The sequence below is a fragment of the Staurois parvus genome, unplaced genomic scaffold (assembly GCF_062004578.1).
Source record: "Staurois parvus isolate SC_StPar_1 unplaced genomic scaffold, SC_StPar_1.0 ptg000414l, whole genome shotgun sequence".
In the NCBI taxonomy this organism is placed as follows: Eukaryota; Metazoa; Chordata; class Amphibia; order Anura; family Ranidae; genus Staurois; species Staurois parvus.
In genome coordinates, this window is record NW_028318210.1 from 5,458,034 (window position 1) to 5,475,899 (window position 17,866).

Sequence of the window (17,866 nt, forward strand, 5' to 3'; positions counted from 1 at the left end):
CCCTTCCCCCACAGAGTGTGGGCTAGTGTGAACCTAACAGTAGACTAGCAGATTCATAGAAACTTGACTAACAAATTGAAGCTGAACGCCAGCTGACTCTTTATAAGCAGTTACAGCAAACATTTTTTCCTTTTGGGATAAAAGTTTTATATAAATGAATAACAGCTGATCAGTGGAAGCACCCCTATCAGTGTTAAATGGTTTGCCTCATCCCTCCAACTGGTTTGTCTGGACAGCTTGGTCTGTTAAAAGAAGTTACAAAATAAAACAAACTTACTAGCTGGATTAGCAGGTGAAAATAAAAGAAAAAAGCCTAAACAAGAAAACAAATGCAGCCAACTACATCTAAAAGTTGGTGAGCTGCAATTTAATACATTTTTGTTTTTGAATATACCTCTTTAGTTACTATACACTAACAAATGCGTGCTTGTTTCATCTGCAACTGGGCTCAGGATTGGTTGCAAGGCTATTAGAACGCTTTAAGGCATCTTCTTACTGGTTTATTTAAATTTTATTTGAATTAAGATTATAATGCTAAATGCTTTCCATTGGATTATTTTTTGTAAAGTGAAACGCCATTTAAAACTACTTTTGTTAAAATAATAAAACTACAAATATCACCAACTCAAACCACTACACATAATACAATAATTACACATCCATAGGAATTTGCTTTCTGATTATAAAATGGTTTTTTTTGTGCCCATTTGACCATAAGTCCTTTCCTACCCATTTTGTTATCAAAACTTCATTGAGTTCCCTTCACAGTTTGAGGATAGACTTTTTATATAGCTTATTATGTACATATAGGTTTTTTTCTATATTTATATCAAAATTGATGGATTTTTCATATACAATTTTTTATTGTACTTCTGATATAAGGGAGCACTTCACCATTTAGACTTTATAGAGTATATTCTTTAGAGAAGTACATTTATTGGTTGCTGACAGCTAGAGATGTTTTTTTCTGGGATAGGACTAACAAAGCGCAGAGATCTATAGTTAGATAAGATATACACATCACAAGGGTTGTTTACGCCATCACATTGCCTACAGTGGCATAATAAAGTAACTGTTGCTACTATAATATTATAAAAGTGAAACACTATTTATAAAAACACAGTGAGATGTGACATTATATCTTGTCTAAGGAATCATAATACTATTTTTACCAGCCGAGATGTACCTCATCAGACAGTCATAAGGACCCAAGAGGGGATCAAATCCTGCCTCACTCTATCAAAACCATAGGGGGGGGGGGGGAAAGATCCACTGTAAGGACATCCAAGTGTACATATTTGTCATGTACTAACCGGTTTGATGTCTCTGTGAAGGAACCCTACAGAATGAATGCTCTCGATTGCCTCCAGAATTTGTCTCCCAAGTCGCAGCATGGTGCTGATGGAAAAAGTGCCCCGGGACTGGCTGCGGCGGAGATCTGCCAGATTCCGACCCTGAAGAAACAAAGCAGAACCATTAAAACACATGAGCACATATGAACACTTGTATCGATAATAGTATTGATGAAGCAATATAATCAACACAAAGAGCTATTACAAAAATCAGTAGCAGGAACAGCAGCAAAGAATGGCTTGTAAATGTACAAGAATAGTGAGACATTATACTTTCAGAAAGAACATTGGTCTGTGGGGAAAAAAAGCAACAGTACTATATCAGCCGTGCAATCAATATTTTAATTAAATAAAATAACTAAGTGGTAGCGATCAGGTACAAAGGTCACCTTCTTCCTAACCACTGAAACAGTGTTCAGAAAAGGCAGTTGGCTAACATTCCCTTATATATAGCACAGGAAGCACACAAGCAGGAGATATGAAGATGCACCCAGCAGATATGGTTTCGGTTTGAAAAAACTGGCAGTTTTGTTTTGGTCATGAGAATTCAGCAACCATTTAAATTTCCACATGTCATATGTTGGCACACACTTATTACACACACACACACGCACGCACGCACGCACGCACACACACACACACACACACGTCCTGAGATTAAAGTGGGAGCAGAGACCCAGTATCCTGGTGTAGACATGAGGAGTAGTGAACAGGCCAAACTGAAGAGCAACAAACTGACAAGCAAGAAGGTATCCTTGATGGTCAAAGAATATCCAGATACGAGACGGAAAATTTCCTCAAGCTCATCAACAGTAGTTTAGAGCAATAAGCAAGAGCTCTGTGATATGCTGGAAGATCACGTAACATTGTACTGTGAACCCAAGACATATCCTAGGTCAAAACCAAAAATGATTTGCAAATTGACATGACAGCAATGGTAGGTAGCACAGCAGGGCCCGTCAGGAGAAAAGAGACTTCAAGGCTTTTGCTGTAGCACATATACTAGAAGATCTTGACTAGGTGGGAGCTTTTAAGGGAGACCAGACTGGCAAAGTAGAAGTAGAGATGCAGGTTGTTTGAGCTCTAGGTATGTGCATACTGCACCCATGAGTATTGAAATGGTATTATTTAACCTGAAAGAGATTTCAGAGGACTGAACCTACACTCCAGTACAAAGTCATCCATGGAGTATAGCAGAGATTCTTCCTCATCCTCAGTTACATGTGCAAAATCATCTGCAGCAACATCAGAGAAAGACTCTTAAAACACGTAAAACACCTGCAGCCCGTGTACTGAGTAGGCAAACATGGCAGTGGTAGGTTAGCCAAAATCTGACATAGTTACAGGAAAATTCATGCCCAGAGAAAACAGAGGAAGGCGTTACTCTGGACAGATCTAAGACTTGGACAGGGCACATATGCAGGTGAAAGAGCTTAAAAAGGCATTGCAGCCAATGTACTCTAGCTCACAAAACATGAAAGTGTCACAGCCATGTACTCCAGTATGCAGTTGACCATACAAAGTATTGTAGCGCTGGCTTCAAGTTTTATCAGCCATGGTCAAAAATATTGGTACCCCTGCATTTCTGTCAGATAATGGACCACTTTGTCCAGAAAAGTATTGCACTTACAAATGTTTAGGCATTCTCATTTTTATTTCTTTTGTTTGTATTGGTATGACACAAGAAGAGTGGAGAAACAAAAAGTCAAATCTGACACATTCCATGCAAAACCCCAAAATTGGACTGGACAAAATTATTGGCACCCCTAATATTTCATAGCACACTCTTTGGAAAAATAACTGAATCAATTGTTTCCTGTAACCATTAAGGAGTTTCTTACACCTCTCTACTAAAATTTGTCACCACTCTCCTTTTGCTGACAGGTCAAGGTCTCTCAGATTGGAGGGGTTTCTTTTCCCAACTGCTGTTTTGAGATCTCTCCCCAGATGCTCTATTGGGATTGAGATCTGGACTCCTTACTGGCCTGTTCAGTACTCTCCAGCGCTTTGTCTGAAACCATTTCTGGGTGCTTTTTGAAGTGTGCTTTGAGTCACTGTCCTGCTGTAAAATCCATGATCTTTGACAGAGACCAAATTTGACACTGGGCCTAGACTGCACCCCAGAATTCTTTGGTAGTCTTCAAATTTGATAATGCCATGCACACGGTCAAGACATCCAGTGCCAGAAGCAGCAAAGCAACCCCAAAACATCAGTGAACCTCCACCATGTTTGACTGTAGGGACTGTATTTTTTTCTTTAAAAGGCCTCACTGCTTTTTTCTGAAAACATTAGAATGATGGGCTTTACCAAATAGCTGTCATTTTGTTTCGTCTGTCCACAACACATTCTCCCAAAAGGATTTTGGCTTCCTCGGGTACATTTTGACAAACTGCAATCTGGCTTTTTATGTTTCTGTTGCAGCAGTGGGGTCCTCCTGGGTCTCCTACCAAAACGTCCCTTTTCATTCAGATGGTGACGTATAGTGTGAGAAAACAGTTGTACCCTGTGCCTGAAGGTCAGCTTGAATTTGTCTGGAAGTTGTTTATCCACCATTCGAAGAATCCTTTGGTGCAATCTGATCAATTTGTCTCTTTTGTCAATGTCCAGAGAGATTAGCTACAGTGCCATGGGCTGTAAACGTGACAATGTTGCACACAGTGGACACAGGAACATGCAGATCTCTGGAGATGGACTTGTAACATTGAGATTGTCCATGCTTTTCCACAATTTTTGTTCTCAAATCCTCAGCAATTCTTTGCTGCTCTTTCTCTTCTCTATGCTCCATGTGGCACACAACACAATAGAATGGTTGAGTCAATCTTTCACCATTAACTGGTTGCCAGTGTTATTTCTAGATTGTCATCACCAATTAATTGATACAGGTGAGTTTAATTGCAAATCACAGGAGCATTACAAACTTGGAATGCAATTATTTATTACAATTTTTAGAAGGCGCCAGTAATTTTGTCCAGTCCATTTTTGGAGTTTTGTGTGGAATGTGTCAGATTTGGCTTTTTATTTCTCCACTTTTTTGTGTCATTCCAATATAAACAAAAGAAATAAATAGGAGAATGCCTAAACATTTGTAACTGCAACAATTTTCTGGACGGAGTGGTGCATTATATGCACAGGTGCCAATATTTTTGGCAATGACTAACTAGAGACCAGTAGTACCCTCGAAGGCGCATGCGACCCATAAAACTATCATCGCACCAGCCCATCAGGTGCAGTGACCAATCTGAAGCAGCAAAACAGCAAGAGATTAAGCCTTGATGGGAAATAAAGTACATATACAAGGCTCCTGCAAAGAAGGGGGACAAACTCCCTTACCTACTACAGTGGTGATCTGGGGGGCATTCTGTGGCTAACAGACATAGTGATCAAGTACTGGAAAGTGCCCATACAGACCCCTTAGTAACAATACCCCATCCAGGCAGTTTTCTCCCCTGTGGTGGGCATACCTCCTAAAGAGTCTTCAGGTACTGGGTTCCACCTTAGCCCTGAACATGTAGAGCACACTGTAACAACATATTGCATCACTTGCCTAGGTGAGCGCTTAACACAGGGGCCAGTGCAGAAAGGTAAATATTACAGGCCGGGCCATAATTCTTCAAGGCAGGGTCCAGGTACAGCCCACAGAGCAAAACTGAGGAGTAACCAATCGGGAAGCTGCAAAGGTGAGACCCAATGGCTCTGCAGCAACAGAATAATCTTGTTGGAAAAAAAAAGAAAAAAAAGCCTTGATAAAAAGTAAAAAAGAAAAAAAAAAAAGTTTGCTTCTCTCAGAGCAGAGAGAAAATAACATTTTCCCTAAGGACATTAACAAAAAACGAAACCATACTGGGACTGGAAGGGGTTATCCTGGGCTGACTATACAGTTTTGCCAGTGTTTAATTCTCCTGAATGTGGCAATATAACCCAATGTTCCAGAATGCTATCTTGTGTCCAGTAATTAAAAAGAGTAATAATTAAGTGTACACAAGAAAAAAAAAGATAAATTACTGCTGTAAGAGCACTGTCAAAGCAGTAGGCCATCAGGGGATATAGATGCAATGTTCTCATCATTTAAAAGGCTGTTAAATAGTCTGAAAACAGCAGAAAATGACAAATCATCCGATATAGTATCAAAAGTATAATCCACTAAAGGAGTCACTCTGGTAAATAAAAACAAAACAAAACAAAAACATAAGAGTACCCAAAACAGTGACAGGGGTTAAGGATACTATAAGCCTAAAAAAGGCAAATAAATTCCAGAACACTGGGAATTAAGGCAGTAAATGAATACCAGTACAAGATATCATACAGATGCTAGATTCCAGATAGGGTTGTCAGGGCTTGGGCTGCTATAAGCCTAAATGGAAAAAGGTATACGGCAGGTTAAACAACCAACAACGTTTAATTTCAGTATGCTACTCCCCTCATGTCACCCAAAATGGGACCCTAGGACTTGCAGAACACATAATCGGAAAGTGATCATAATCCAAGTAGAAGGGAGCTGGCAAACTAGAGCTCATAGGTTGTCATAGCCATACAATACATACTATGCACCTCAAAAAGGCAAATTGACAATATTAACAAAAAAAAACAACCCACAATTAAAAGAATATTTGTCCTGTGGATCACATGAGTAATTCATTCTGCACTCCTATGACTAGTTTTCAGCAGATAGTGGGCTAAAGATCACCGTCAGCTGACGTTTCAGTGCCAGCCCAGTCTGGGAAAAGATCACCCAGGATTCACCCGGGAGCCTGATCCGGCACCTGGCTCAGCATCTCAGTGAGCTGTTGAGAGCCTGAGCCAGCAGCTCCTGCCCCCTCCACAGCAGCAAAGAAGTCATCAAGAGGACATGATCCAGACTTGCTGCATTGAGCGCTTTGAGAGGCAGAGTAGAGAGCTGCAGACTGACAGTCACCGCTTTCTGCTCAGAATGGTGGGGAGAACTGAGCAATCAGCAGTGTCTAATCGCTCAATTCTCAGCCGGTGGGGGACAGATGCAGTATCAGATCGATGCAGCATCCACCTATGTATGATTTTATTTTTATGACATCTTTGCTGCTGTGAATAAGTAAACTCCACCAAATAAAAGTTGAAAGCTGCCGCCTGCACCCATAATTTTAGACAATGTTAATTGGAACCAATTCACAGTAGGTGCACATGAATACGGCACCTTTCTAGACTGGCTATGGAAACTGTTTATACAAGTGCCTCATGACTTTCACCATTGACAAAAATGTGATTTCCCTTTTTCATGAGATTCTGTGCGACTCAAGTAGCATCTGAAATTGCACTAGTGTGGACCAAGCCTTAAGAAAGCCTGAAGAACATAATATATCTCTGTAGCATTCACAAACATACTGGAAGACAGGGAGGCAGAATCTATGGACAACACCTTCAAAACCTTTGTCCAATAACAAATGTTATAAAACTATATTGCTAACAGATAGTCAAAAGGAGAAAGCCTAATATCTGCAGGTTTTGTTTGTGATATTCTATTTACTATACTTTGCTTTGTATACTTTAGCTGTAATTGCTTAATTCCACCGTCTCAACTTGTGTACCCTTTGTACCTACTTGGTATTCCTCTTTTGCAACTTGTTATCTAACCTTGTACAAGACCAGCATTTCTATTACACAAGGAGACAACTGGAAAGCCAAAGCAAGTTCATCAGAGAAAAAAAAATTTTGGTTAAAATATCTTCCCAGCGACGATATCAGATGCAGTCCCTTAAAATGTTAATCAAAACACATTACTCAATACCATAAAGATAGCTCTGCACTGACTTGGCTGCCACTACAAAACAATATTTCTGATTTACCAACAAGTCTTAACCCGCTACAAATCTGCCTTCCACACCTACACCTCCTCCCTCCACGCAGCCAAACAAGCCTACTTCCTGACCCTCATCAAGGCCCTCTCCTCCAATCCTCGCCGACTCTTCTCCACCTTCAACTCTCTACTCTCGCCACCCCCACCTCCACCTCCACCCAGCACCTCACTCACGGCCCTTGAGATTGCCAATCACTTCAAAAACAAGATTGACACAATTCGCAAGGATATCGCCGCAACTCACACGCCCTCTCAACCCGTCCCCTCTCACACAGCTACCCCCTCATCCCCCCTCCCACTCGACATAACCCGCAGGGACTTCGTCGCTGCTCAAACTCCCTCCAACCCCGTTCCCCCTCACTCAGCTACCCCTTCATCACCCCTCTCCCACGGCCCCACCACTGCTCTGACCTCCACTTCCACCCCACCCTACTTTCCTCATACTGAAACTCCCCCAACACTCCGCACCTTTGACCTTACTACCATCGAGGAAGTCTCCAAGATCCTCTTTGATGCCCGCCTCACCACCTGCCCCCTCAACCCTATCCCCTCAACTCCTACGACCTCCCTCCCCCTCCATCCTACGCTCCCTCACCCACATCTTCAATCTCTCCCTCTCCTCCGGCACTTTCCCCTCCCCTCTGAAACATGCACACATCACCCCCATACTTAAGAAACCCTCCCTGGACCCCAATGACCCGAACAACCTCAGACCCATCTCCCTGCTCCCATTCACATCTTAACGCCTCGAGCGCCTAGTCTACACCCGCCTATGCTCTCACCTCAACAACAACCTCCTCGATCCCCTACAGTCCGGCTTCCGTCCCCTACACTCCACCGAAACTGCCTTACTCAAACTCTCCAACGACCTGCTATCCGCCAAAGCTAATGGCCACTATTCAGTGCTCCTACTCCTTGACCTCTCTGCGGCCTTCGACACAGTCGACCACCCCCTCCTCCTCAAAAAACTACACTTCCTCGGCCTCAGAGATTCTGCTCTCTCCTGGCTCTCATCCTACCTGTCACAACGCTCTTTTAGCATTACCTATAACTCTACCACCTCCCCCTCAGTCCCCCTCTCTGTTGGGGTCCCTCAAGGCTCTGTCCTCGGGCCCCTTCTCTTCTCCATCTACACCTCCTCCCTTGGCCAACTCATACACTCTCACGGCTTCAACTACCACCTCTATGCCGACGACACACAAATCTATCTCTCAACCCGCCACCTCACCCCCTCGGTCTCCGCCCGAATCACACACCTACTGAGCGACATATCAGACTGGGTGTCACTCCACTTCCTTAAACTGAACCTCTCCAAAACAGAGTTTCTCGTCTTCCACCAGCCCGGACACCACCCCCCATTGACTTCTCCATCACATCCAACAACGCCACCATCAAACCCGCCCCGCAGGCCAGGGTACTTGGTGTCATTCTGGACTCCAACCTATCCTTCCAGCCCGAAGTCCAATCTTTTACAAACTCGTGCAGACTCCACCTCCGCAACATCGCCAAAATACGCACGTTCCTAACTCCAGAAACCACTAAACAGCTCATCCACTCCCTCATCATATCATGACTCAACTACTGCAACTCCCTCCTCACTGGCCTGTCTCGCCGCTGGCTATCCCCGCTTCAGTCGATCCTGAATACGGCTGCAAGACTCATTCACCTTTCCAACCGCTCCGTTTCCGCCACCCCCCTCTGCCAATCCCTCCACTGGCTTCCGATTGCGCAACGGATCAAATTCAAAATCCTAACACTGACGTACAAAGCTATCCACCATACTGCCCCAAACTGCATCACCGACCTAATATCCAAGTACCGCCCAGCACGCACACTCCGCTCCTCACAAGACCTTCTCTCTAGTTCCCTGGTCTCCTCCTCCCATGCCCGCCTCCAGGACTTCTCCAGGGTGTCACCCATCCTCTGGAACTCCCTGCCCCAACCCATCAGATTATCACCTACTCTCCTCTCCTTTAGGCGCACCCTGAAAACCCATCTCTTCAGGGAAGCCTACCCCACCCCCTGCTAACTTGCCGACCTCCTCCACTCTTCCTACCACTCCATCCCCCACAGCTATCTCCTCCTGTGCCACCATCCCCTCCCTCCTAGATTGTAAGCTCGAAGGGCCCTCAATCCCCTCATGTTCTGCATTGTATTGGTATTGTTCTGTCACATGTTCTGTCCCCCTTTGTAATGTACAGCGCTGAGCGAACTATTGGCGCTTTATAAATACTGTATAATAATAATAATTTACCAGTGTCTAAAACCAGACCTTCTCTGTGATGCAAAAAAAATTAACTTGTTTCAAACAATACTGGAAAGTGACAAGTTGGAATTGGGAAATAGAATTCTGATCATTATGAACAATAGTGTATTCTAATCATGAATCATGCGATCTGTACCGATCAGTAAAATGAGAGGCAATCTGTGTGAGTGCGGATGTCACCTGATGAGCTGTGGCAAATAAAGTGGATAACCAATAGTGGATGTTGGGACTGCAATTTATGGACATTGTTTTTTTGATTGCAGAAGACACCCTATTTGCCAAATATCATCAGCATAAAAGGTGGACTTTGGCTTCTCATACTCATTCATTGAGTGATAGAGTGCTGTTTAAGAATGACTGTTATTTACTCATTGTTTATATGTGTCACTGTAACTGTCAATGGGACTTTTTAGGTGTCAAATATACAGTGGCTTGAAAAAGTATTCATACCCCTTGAAAATTTTCCACGTTTTGTCATGTTACAACCAAAATTTCAAATTTTTTTTTACAAATATCTGAAAAGTGTGGCGTGCATTTGTATTCAGCCCCCCAGAGTCAATACTTTGTAGAACCACCTTTGGTGCAATTACAGCTGCAAGTCTTTTTGGGATGTCTCTACCAGCTTTGCACATCTAGAGAGTGAAATTTTTGCCCATTCTTCTTTGCAAAATAGCTCAAGCCCTGTCAGATTGCATGGAGAGCGTCTGTGAACAGCAATTTTCAAATCTTGGCACAGATTCTCAATTTGATTTATGTCTTGGTTTTGACTGGGTATAGGTAGGGACGTTGTCCTGCTGGAAGGTGAACCTTTTCCCCAGTCTCAGGTCTTTTGCAGACTCAAAACAGGTTTTCTTCTAGGATTGCCTTGTATTTGTCTCCATCCATCTTCGCACCAACTCTGACCAGCTTCCCTGTTCCTACTGAAGAAAAGCATCCCCACAACATGACGCTGCCGCCACCATGTTTCACGGTGGGGATGGTGTGTTCAGGATGATGTGCAGTGTTCGTTTTCTGCACATATAGTTTCTTTTAAACCAAAAAGTTAAATTTTGGTCTCATCTGACCAGAGTACCTTCTTCCACATGTTTGCTACATGGCTTCTGGTAAATTGCAAACGGGACTTCTTATGGCTTTTTTTCAACAATGGCTTTCTTCTTGCCACTCTTCCATAAAGGCCAGATTTGTGTAGTGCATGACTAATAGTTGTCCTGTGGACAGATCTCTGCAGCTCCTCCAGAGTTATCATGGGCCACTTGGCTGTTTCTCTGATCAATGCTCTCCTTGCCTGGCCTGTCAGTTTAGGTGGACGGCCATGTATTGGTATGTTTGCAGTTGTGACATACTCTTTCCATTTTCGGATGATGGATTGAACAGTGCTCCGTGAGATGTTCAAAGCTTGGGATATTTGCTGATCACCGCCATTACTAGTTTAGTGTTTGTACGGATCAATATATTGTTCATGAATAGAACTATACTAGTGCCTCCTTTGTATAGTGTCTACAAAAACGCAGAGTTCGCAGGATCGGCCCCGGTCGCTGCCAGCACTAGTGTTTAGCCCCTCCGCTGTTTTTCATGGAAGATTTGTATCAATTGATTGTGGGCCAAGGCAATTTATACGCACAACAATACATGGCCACCCACCCACATTCAGCTCTTGCTAGACAGTTCGCATGGAAACCTTTCACGGTTTCTGATTTTAAACTCTTTTGGGCCTAACCCTCAACATGGGCATTACAGAAAAGAATGAATTGCGGTCATATTGGTCCACAGAGCCAATTCATCGTATGCCCGTGTTCTCGGATGATACATATATGCCCAACATGGACCAGCAATGTACTGGTACGTCGCTGGACATCATCCTGGTTATACCGGGATGATGCCTGCACCTACAGGCATCATCCATCATCCTGGTATACTGTAGTTTTTTGCAGCTGGTGGTCTGCTTTCATGTAAAAACAATCCTAGAAGCCAATTAGCTGCTGAATTGTTTTTTTATGAGCAGCGGGAAGGGACATGTGCCCCCCCGCTGCCTTCCACAGGTTTCCTGGGCTCTCCTGTGCCACAGGGGAATCCGAGAATGCAGCCGAAAGTTCTGCTGGCTAACCATAGAGCTGTTCAGAGACCAGAATGGCTCCAATCATCTCTATAGTCTAAGAAATCAGAAGCTACGAGCATTTCATCACTTCAGTTTCGCAGGATATAAACAGCGCCATTTGTAAAATTGGGAAAGCATCTGATCACACCGATCTTGGTTTGATTAGATAATGTAATAACCCCAGATTTCTCAAAAAAGAATATATGGCAATGCCCATTGAAGTTATAGGGGATATTTACATTTTCTGTGATGGCATTAAAAAAAAAAAAAAATCAAAAATAACTGCCCCCCAGCATTGACCCCGTGCCGGTATGTAAACAGTGGCTGCACCATGCATGTGAAGTATCGCCGCGAACGTCAGATCGAGGGCAGTAATTCTAGCACTAGACCTCCTGTATAAATATAAATTGGTGACCTGTAAAGGCTTTTAAAGTGTCGCCCATCAAAAATAAAAAATGTACATACTTTGTTGCCATTGCACGGGCATGCGCAATTTTAAAGCATGTCATGTTTGGTATCCATTTACTCAGCGTAACATCATCTTTTATAATTTATCAAACAATTGTGCAATATATTGTGTTTTTGTGCATAAAAATTCTAGTGTATTTTTCCCAAAAAATTTGCTTTGAAAAATAGCTGCACAAATACTGTGACGTAAAAAAAATTTCAACACCCACCATTTTATACTCTAGGGCCCCTGCTTTAAAAAAAATATATAATATGTTGCGGTTCAAAGTAATTTTCTAGCACAAAAAACTGTTTTTTCATGGGAACAAAAAGTGTCAGAGCTTATGCCACACATCACCCACTTTTGAAGACCAAGCCTTTTCCAATGTTGGCCCTGAAATAACAGGATAATAGAAGCAACCCCTACAAATGACCCCTTTTTCGAAAGTAGACAATCCAAAGTATTTGTTAAGAGGCATGGTGAGTGTTTTGCAGTTCTCATTTGTTGCCACGTTTTTGGAAAAAAAAGCAAAAAAATTATTTTTTCTTTTCTTTTCCAAACTGTGATAAAAAGGATATCTATAAAATACTCACCATGCCTCTTACCAAATTTCTTGGGGTGTCTACTTTCCAAAAAAGGGTCATGGGGGGGGGGGGTTATCCTAGCATTTTAGAGCCTCCGAAACTGTGGTAGGTAGTGGGGAAGTGATATGAGGAATATGCCCTTTGAAAGCCTGAGAGGTGGTAATTGGATTTGGGGGGCTTGTATGTAGCTAGGCTGCCAAAAAGTCTCTCACATGTGGTATCCCCATACTCGGGAGAAGTAGAAGAATGTGTTTCGGAGTGTTATTCCACATATACTTATGGAATGCTTGAGCAACATATCATTAAAATGGCAACTGTAAAAAAAAAAAATTCAAAATATTTGTGCCAAAAAATAAAATGCTCATGGACTCAACATGCCTCTCTGAAAAATCCTTGGGGTGTCTACTTTCCAAAAAGGGGTCATTGGGGTGGGGGGTTGTACTGCCCTGCCATTTTAGCACCTCAAGAAATGTGATAGACAGAAAGTAAAAGCTGTGTAAATTCCAATATATATATACACCATAGTTTGTAGATGCTATAACTTTCACACAAAGCAATAAATATACACTTATTGAGATTTTTTTTTTTACCAAAAACATGTAGCAGAATACATTTTAGCCTACATTTATGACTGAGTTTATTGGATGTGTTTTGTAACTTAAAGTGCAAAATATAGTTTTTCCTCAATATTTTCAGTCTTTTTTTGTTTATAGCGCAAAAAAATAAAAACCGCACAGGTGATCAAATACCACCAAAGAAAGCTCTATTTATGTGAAAAAAAGGACATAAATCTCGTTTGGGTGCAGCATTGCACGACTGTGCATTACCAGTTGAGAAAGCGCAGTGCCGAACATCAAAAAAATGGCCTGGTCAGGAAGAGGGGTGAATCCTCAGGAGGGCAAGTGGTTAAATAGTTTTATATTTTCAAAACCATAAACTGAAATTGATCTGCAGATGAACACAGCAAAGTTTAAATTAGGAAAAAAAAAACAAGTATTGTGGCCAAACATGATTTCCTGCAGAAGACTCAATGGATTTTTCACAAACAGCTGCCCCATGAAAGCCAATGAGAGGCTGACAGTGTCCGTACACATTCATATGTAAACAGACATGCAGTGATTATCTGTGGATGATCGGCCCTGGATGCAAACTTGTGTATAGGACCCAGCTGAGGGTAATCAATGCAAGCCCAGTTGCATACAAATGTCCAAAAATGGATGTGGAAGCTTTTAGCCTCATTGCTTTGTATGGATGTCCCTACCTGGAGCTGTTCACAGAAACCCTGCTGAGTCTCCCACAGGAAAATGTAGTCGGCCCTTAAACCCATGTGTGAGTGAGGCCTCATTTGGCACAATCCCAAAGATTCAAATAGTCACCGAAGAGAAACAGTCCTGAAAGTACACATATTTGAAAACCACAAGCCTTAAGTGAAAGCACTCATTGGATGAATGCGACTACACAAAAATAAAGGTCAATGCACGCATCATACATCGTCGTCCTCAACAGCTCCTTGTTTATCACACTTCACACAGTGAATCTGTGCACCAACTTTAGGGCCCCAATGTTTAATATTATAGTCATAGGAGAAGTGGTACCTTACAATAGACAAGAATTCTATTACCTATTAATTCTTTTACTGCTTTTATCTACATATTAATTGTGTGTTCAAATTCATCATCTGTAAGTTTTCACTTCTGGCTGGTGGCAGTGGCTGGCATTCACACTGGACTAGTTGTAGATTACCTTCTTCTTGGTAAGCAGGTTGAAGAGTTTTTAACATGATTTGGAAATTTTAAATGATTCCACTGAACTCCAATGATAATACAAAAAGAATCACTTTTAAAATTTTTAGAAATGTACTTTGCAATACCTGCAGCTGCATGACCACATAGTTGAATCGATCGTTCCTCCCACATCCTATGAAGCGACATACATGATCTTTACCTACAAGAAAAAACACAAATCAAGTTAATAAATTAACAAAGGAAATTAGACAGAGCTGCATGACTGAATAAAAACCAATTAAAATGTTTAACCTCTTCAATAATCGGCACTTTTACCCTCTCCCTTCCCAGGCCAATTTCCAGCTTTCAGTGCTGTCACACTTTGAATGACAATTGCGCAATAATGCAACACTGTACCCTATGTGAATTTTTTATCATTGTTTTCACAGAAATAGAGCTTTCTTTGGTGGTATTTTATCATCACTGGGTTTTTTATTTAGTTTTTTTTAAAAGGTATTTATTTTGCATTTACATTTATATTTTAAAGCTCTGAGAAAACTGTTGGCGCTATATAAATCCTGTATAATAATAATAATAATAAAAAACACAAATAATAACAGACAGAAGAGACAAAATGAGAAATGAGAACAGGAACCCAAAACTAAAACCTAAGAGAACAATAAAGATTTCAAAACAAAAAAACAGCATAACAGATCAACAATCAAAAGCAGTCAAACACACACAAGCAAACACAAAACACTCGCACCATCAGCACCCCATACGTACCAGAAGAGATCACTAGCACCTAAATTCCACCACTCCAGAAAGAGTCCGCTATATCTAGCCAAGGTTTCCAGATTTATTTAGGGCAGGCCTGTCCCTTAGGCTACGTTCACACTAGCGTTGTGTGCAGGTGGCAGAGAGGCGTTTGGGAAGCGTTTTTACTGCTTCCCAAACGCCTCTGCCAATTCTGCACATTACACATTACATGGTGCTGTTCTAACGGGAGCGTTTGCATCGCGTTGCGGCAAAATGGACACCTCTGGTCGAGTCAGGAGGCGTTGAAGCCTTCTATTCTAGTCTATGGTGCCACTCCGCAAACGCCCGGTTGGCGTTTGCGGTGCGATTGCAGGGCGTTTGCGGAGCGGTAACACTATTCAAACTGCATTATAGGCATTTGTGGGGCGTTTTTAACGCTCGGCCTAGCAACCGCCGCTAAACCGCGCATGCAGCGTTTGCGGAGCGTTAAAAAATGCTCCGCAAACGCCGGACCAACGCTTGCCAAGCGCTATAGGGGCGTTTGGCAAGCGTTGGTAAAACAGCCAAGTGTGAACGAGCCCTTAAAGATCAGCTTATATTGAGGCAGCACTAGATTAACCATTCAATAAAATCAATGGGGTTTTTATTTTTGCAAAATAAATGAAAATGTAAAAAAATGTTTTTGTACTGTTAAAATTTTGCTAATCTTTCTTCAAAAATGTAGGCCAAAATGTATACTGCTACATTTCTTTGGTGAAAATAACCCAAATCAATGTTTATTATTTAGTTGGTAGGAAAAGTTATATGCCATAGTTTGTGAACTCTATCTGAAAATTGGTAAATCCTGATGTAGTTACGTCCTGTCTCATTTCTTGAGACCCAAAAATGTCAGGACAGTACAAAGATTCCCCAAATGACCCCTTTTTGAAAAGTAGCCTGCAGTATTAAGTAAGAGGCATGGTGAGTTTTTTGAAGTGTGATTTTTTTTGTCCTTTTTTCACAATTGTTTTATTCATACCGTCACCAATACAGTACAGAGTCATAATATAAGTTGTGTGGCGGTGATCAAGGACACTGACTGGTGATCGTATGTAGTAAAAAAAAAAAAAAAAAAGTAATTTTTTTCAATTTTATATTACTTTTTTTCCCCTCTTTCTTTTACTCCTGTGCACAGAGCAATACAGTGTTAACATAGTGATCAGGATTTTTTTTTTTTTTTTCATTGCACTATGATTGCTTATACCAGTGAATTTCTCTGGTATAAACAACCATATTTACTGAATGAAAGCGATTCATTCAGTATGTATTATTGTGATTAGCTTTGTCAGTCATTGTCCCTCCATGTACCACTGTGACCAATCAAAGCTAGCTACACAATTGTAAGCAATGAATGGCATGAAAGGAAGACATTTAGAAGCTCGATAAAAAAATATAGTCTCTCAGAAAAGCAGATAATGGTTTTACGTCTCCATGCACACGGGATGTTTTGATAACGCTGGTAACGTTAGCTGTGCAAAGTCACATTAACTTCAACTTAACTTCAACTTTTTTTTTAGCATGTTTGCATTAGCGTTTAGCCGCGTTTTCCCGCGTTTAGCAGTGTTTTTCCGAGTTTGCGGTTTTTAGCGGGTTTCTTTGACCAAAAAAAAAATATTTTTTCTTGGTCAAAAAAAAAAAAAGCGCCGGTTTGCGGCGTTTTACGGTGTTTCAGCTTTCTAGCGTTTTTACAGCAAAAAAACTCCTCTAGGAGACCCACTAGTTCTGGGTTTTTTTCTAGACAAAAAATTTCCCTGCCAAAAAACATTGATTACAATCTATGTGTACATGGACACATAGGATAACATGCTGGGGGGTTTACTGGTTGTAGAAAAAACATCAAAAGCCGCAGCTGTAAAAAGGTCCCATGTGCATGAGGACTTAAACAAGAGCTACGGAAATAAAAATAACATGTTTACTTCTGATGTAAAAAATAAATAAAATGCTGCCTTCGATCCTCAGCACTGTGCGGACACTAGCATTTACAAAAAATGTTTAGTTTTTTTTCTTTTATTTACAAAAGAAATAATTTTTAATGTTGAGGTATAAAGTTGTGAGGCAAGATGTGACCTGGCCAACAGCTCACTGAAGTACAAAAAATTGGGAGTTGGGGTTACAGATGAGTTTGGACGATGTTATACATCACCTCTAGCCACTTCCCGACCATCCTATAGCAGATGTATGTTTACAGGGTGGCATTTCTGTGAAAAATCACACACACACTTTTTTTTTTTTACGTAATTCTGCACTTCTTTGTGCCCCTTCTGCTGTGATTAGTCAGGGGAGTGACAGGACACATATGTAAACAAGGCAGAGCAGTGTCCTGTCAGTGGCGATCTGCTGGATTTTCTTTCCCTGCAAGGCAGGGAATAAAATCCAGCACATTGCCTAGTAAAAACACCTAAATATACACACAAAAACACTGGTTAGGTACACAGTTAATGCTTTCATTGCCCTAGATCTTTAACCTCTTCCCAGCCAGTGTCATTAACATATGACATAATTTTTATATTAGATCAGTGTATATTTTTAGCACTGATCACTATTAGTGTCACTGATTCCTGGCTGATCGCTGCCATTACTATTAAAAAAAAAAAAAAAAAAAAAAAAAAATCACACACCGCAGATGTCATTGACTTCTACAGTAAAAACTCTGATAATGCTTTTCCATCAGTGTGTCACAGGTATAGCAAATGATGGTCCTTGGTCCCTTTAAGGGCCAATTCACATTATAGAAACGCAGTCCAGATGCGTTACGTATGAGTTTTTGCATG

At 41.4% G+C, this 17,866-nt stretch overlaps 1 protein-coding gene across 2 annotated transcripts in view; it reads right to left on the minus strand.

Annotated features, from left to right (window-relative positions):
• TTBK2 (tau tubulin kinase 2) overlaps nucleotides 1–17,866 on the minus strand; it is a 193,721-nt gene that overhangs the window by 53,475 nt on the left and 122,380 nt on the right. For both annotated transcript variants that reach the window (XM_089686883.1, XM_089686882.1), the window contains exons 4-5: nucleotides 14,444–14,517; nucleotides 1,314–1,454 (exon numbers count right to left, since the gene is read on the minus strand). In XM_089686883.1, coding sequence (XP_089543009.1) covers nucleotides 1,314–1,454; nucleotides 14,444–14,517 — 215 coding nt within the window. The remainder of the gene's footprint in view (nucleotides 1–1,313; nucleotides 1,455–14,443; nucleotides 14,518–17,866) is intronic.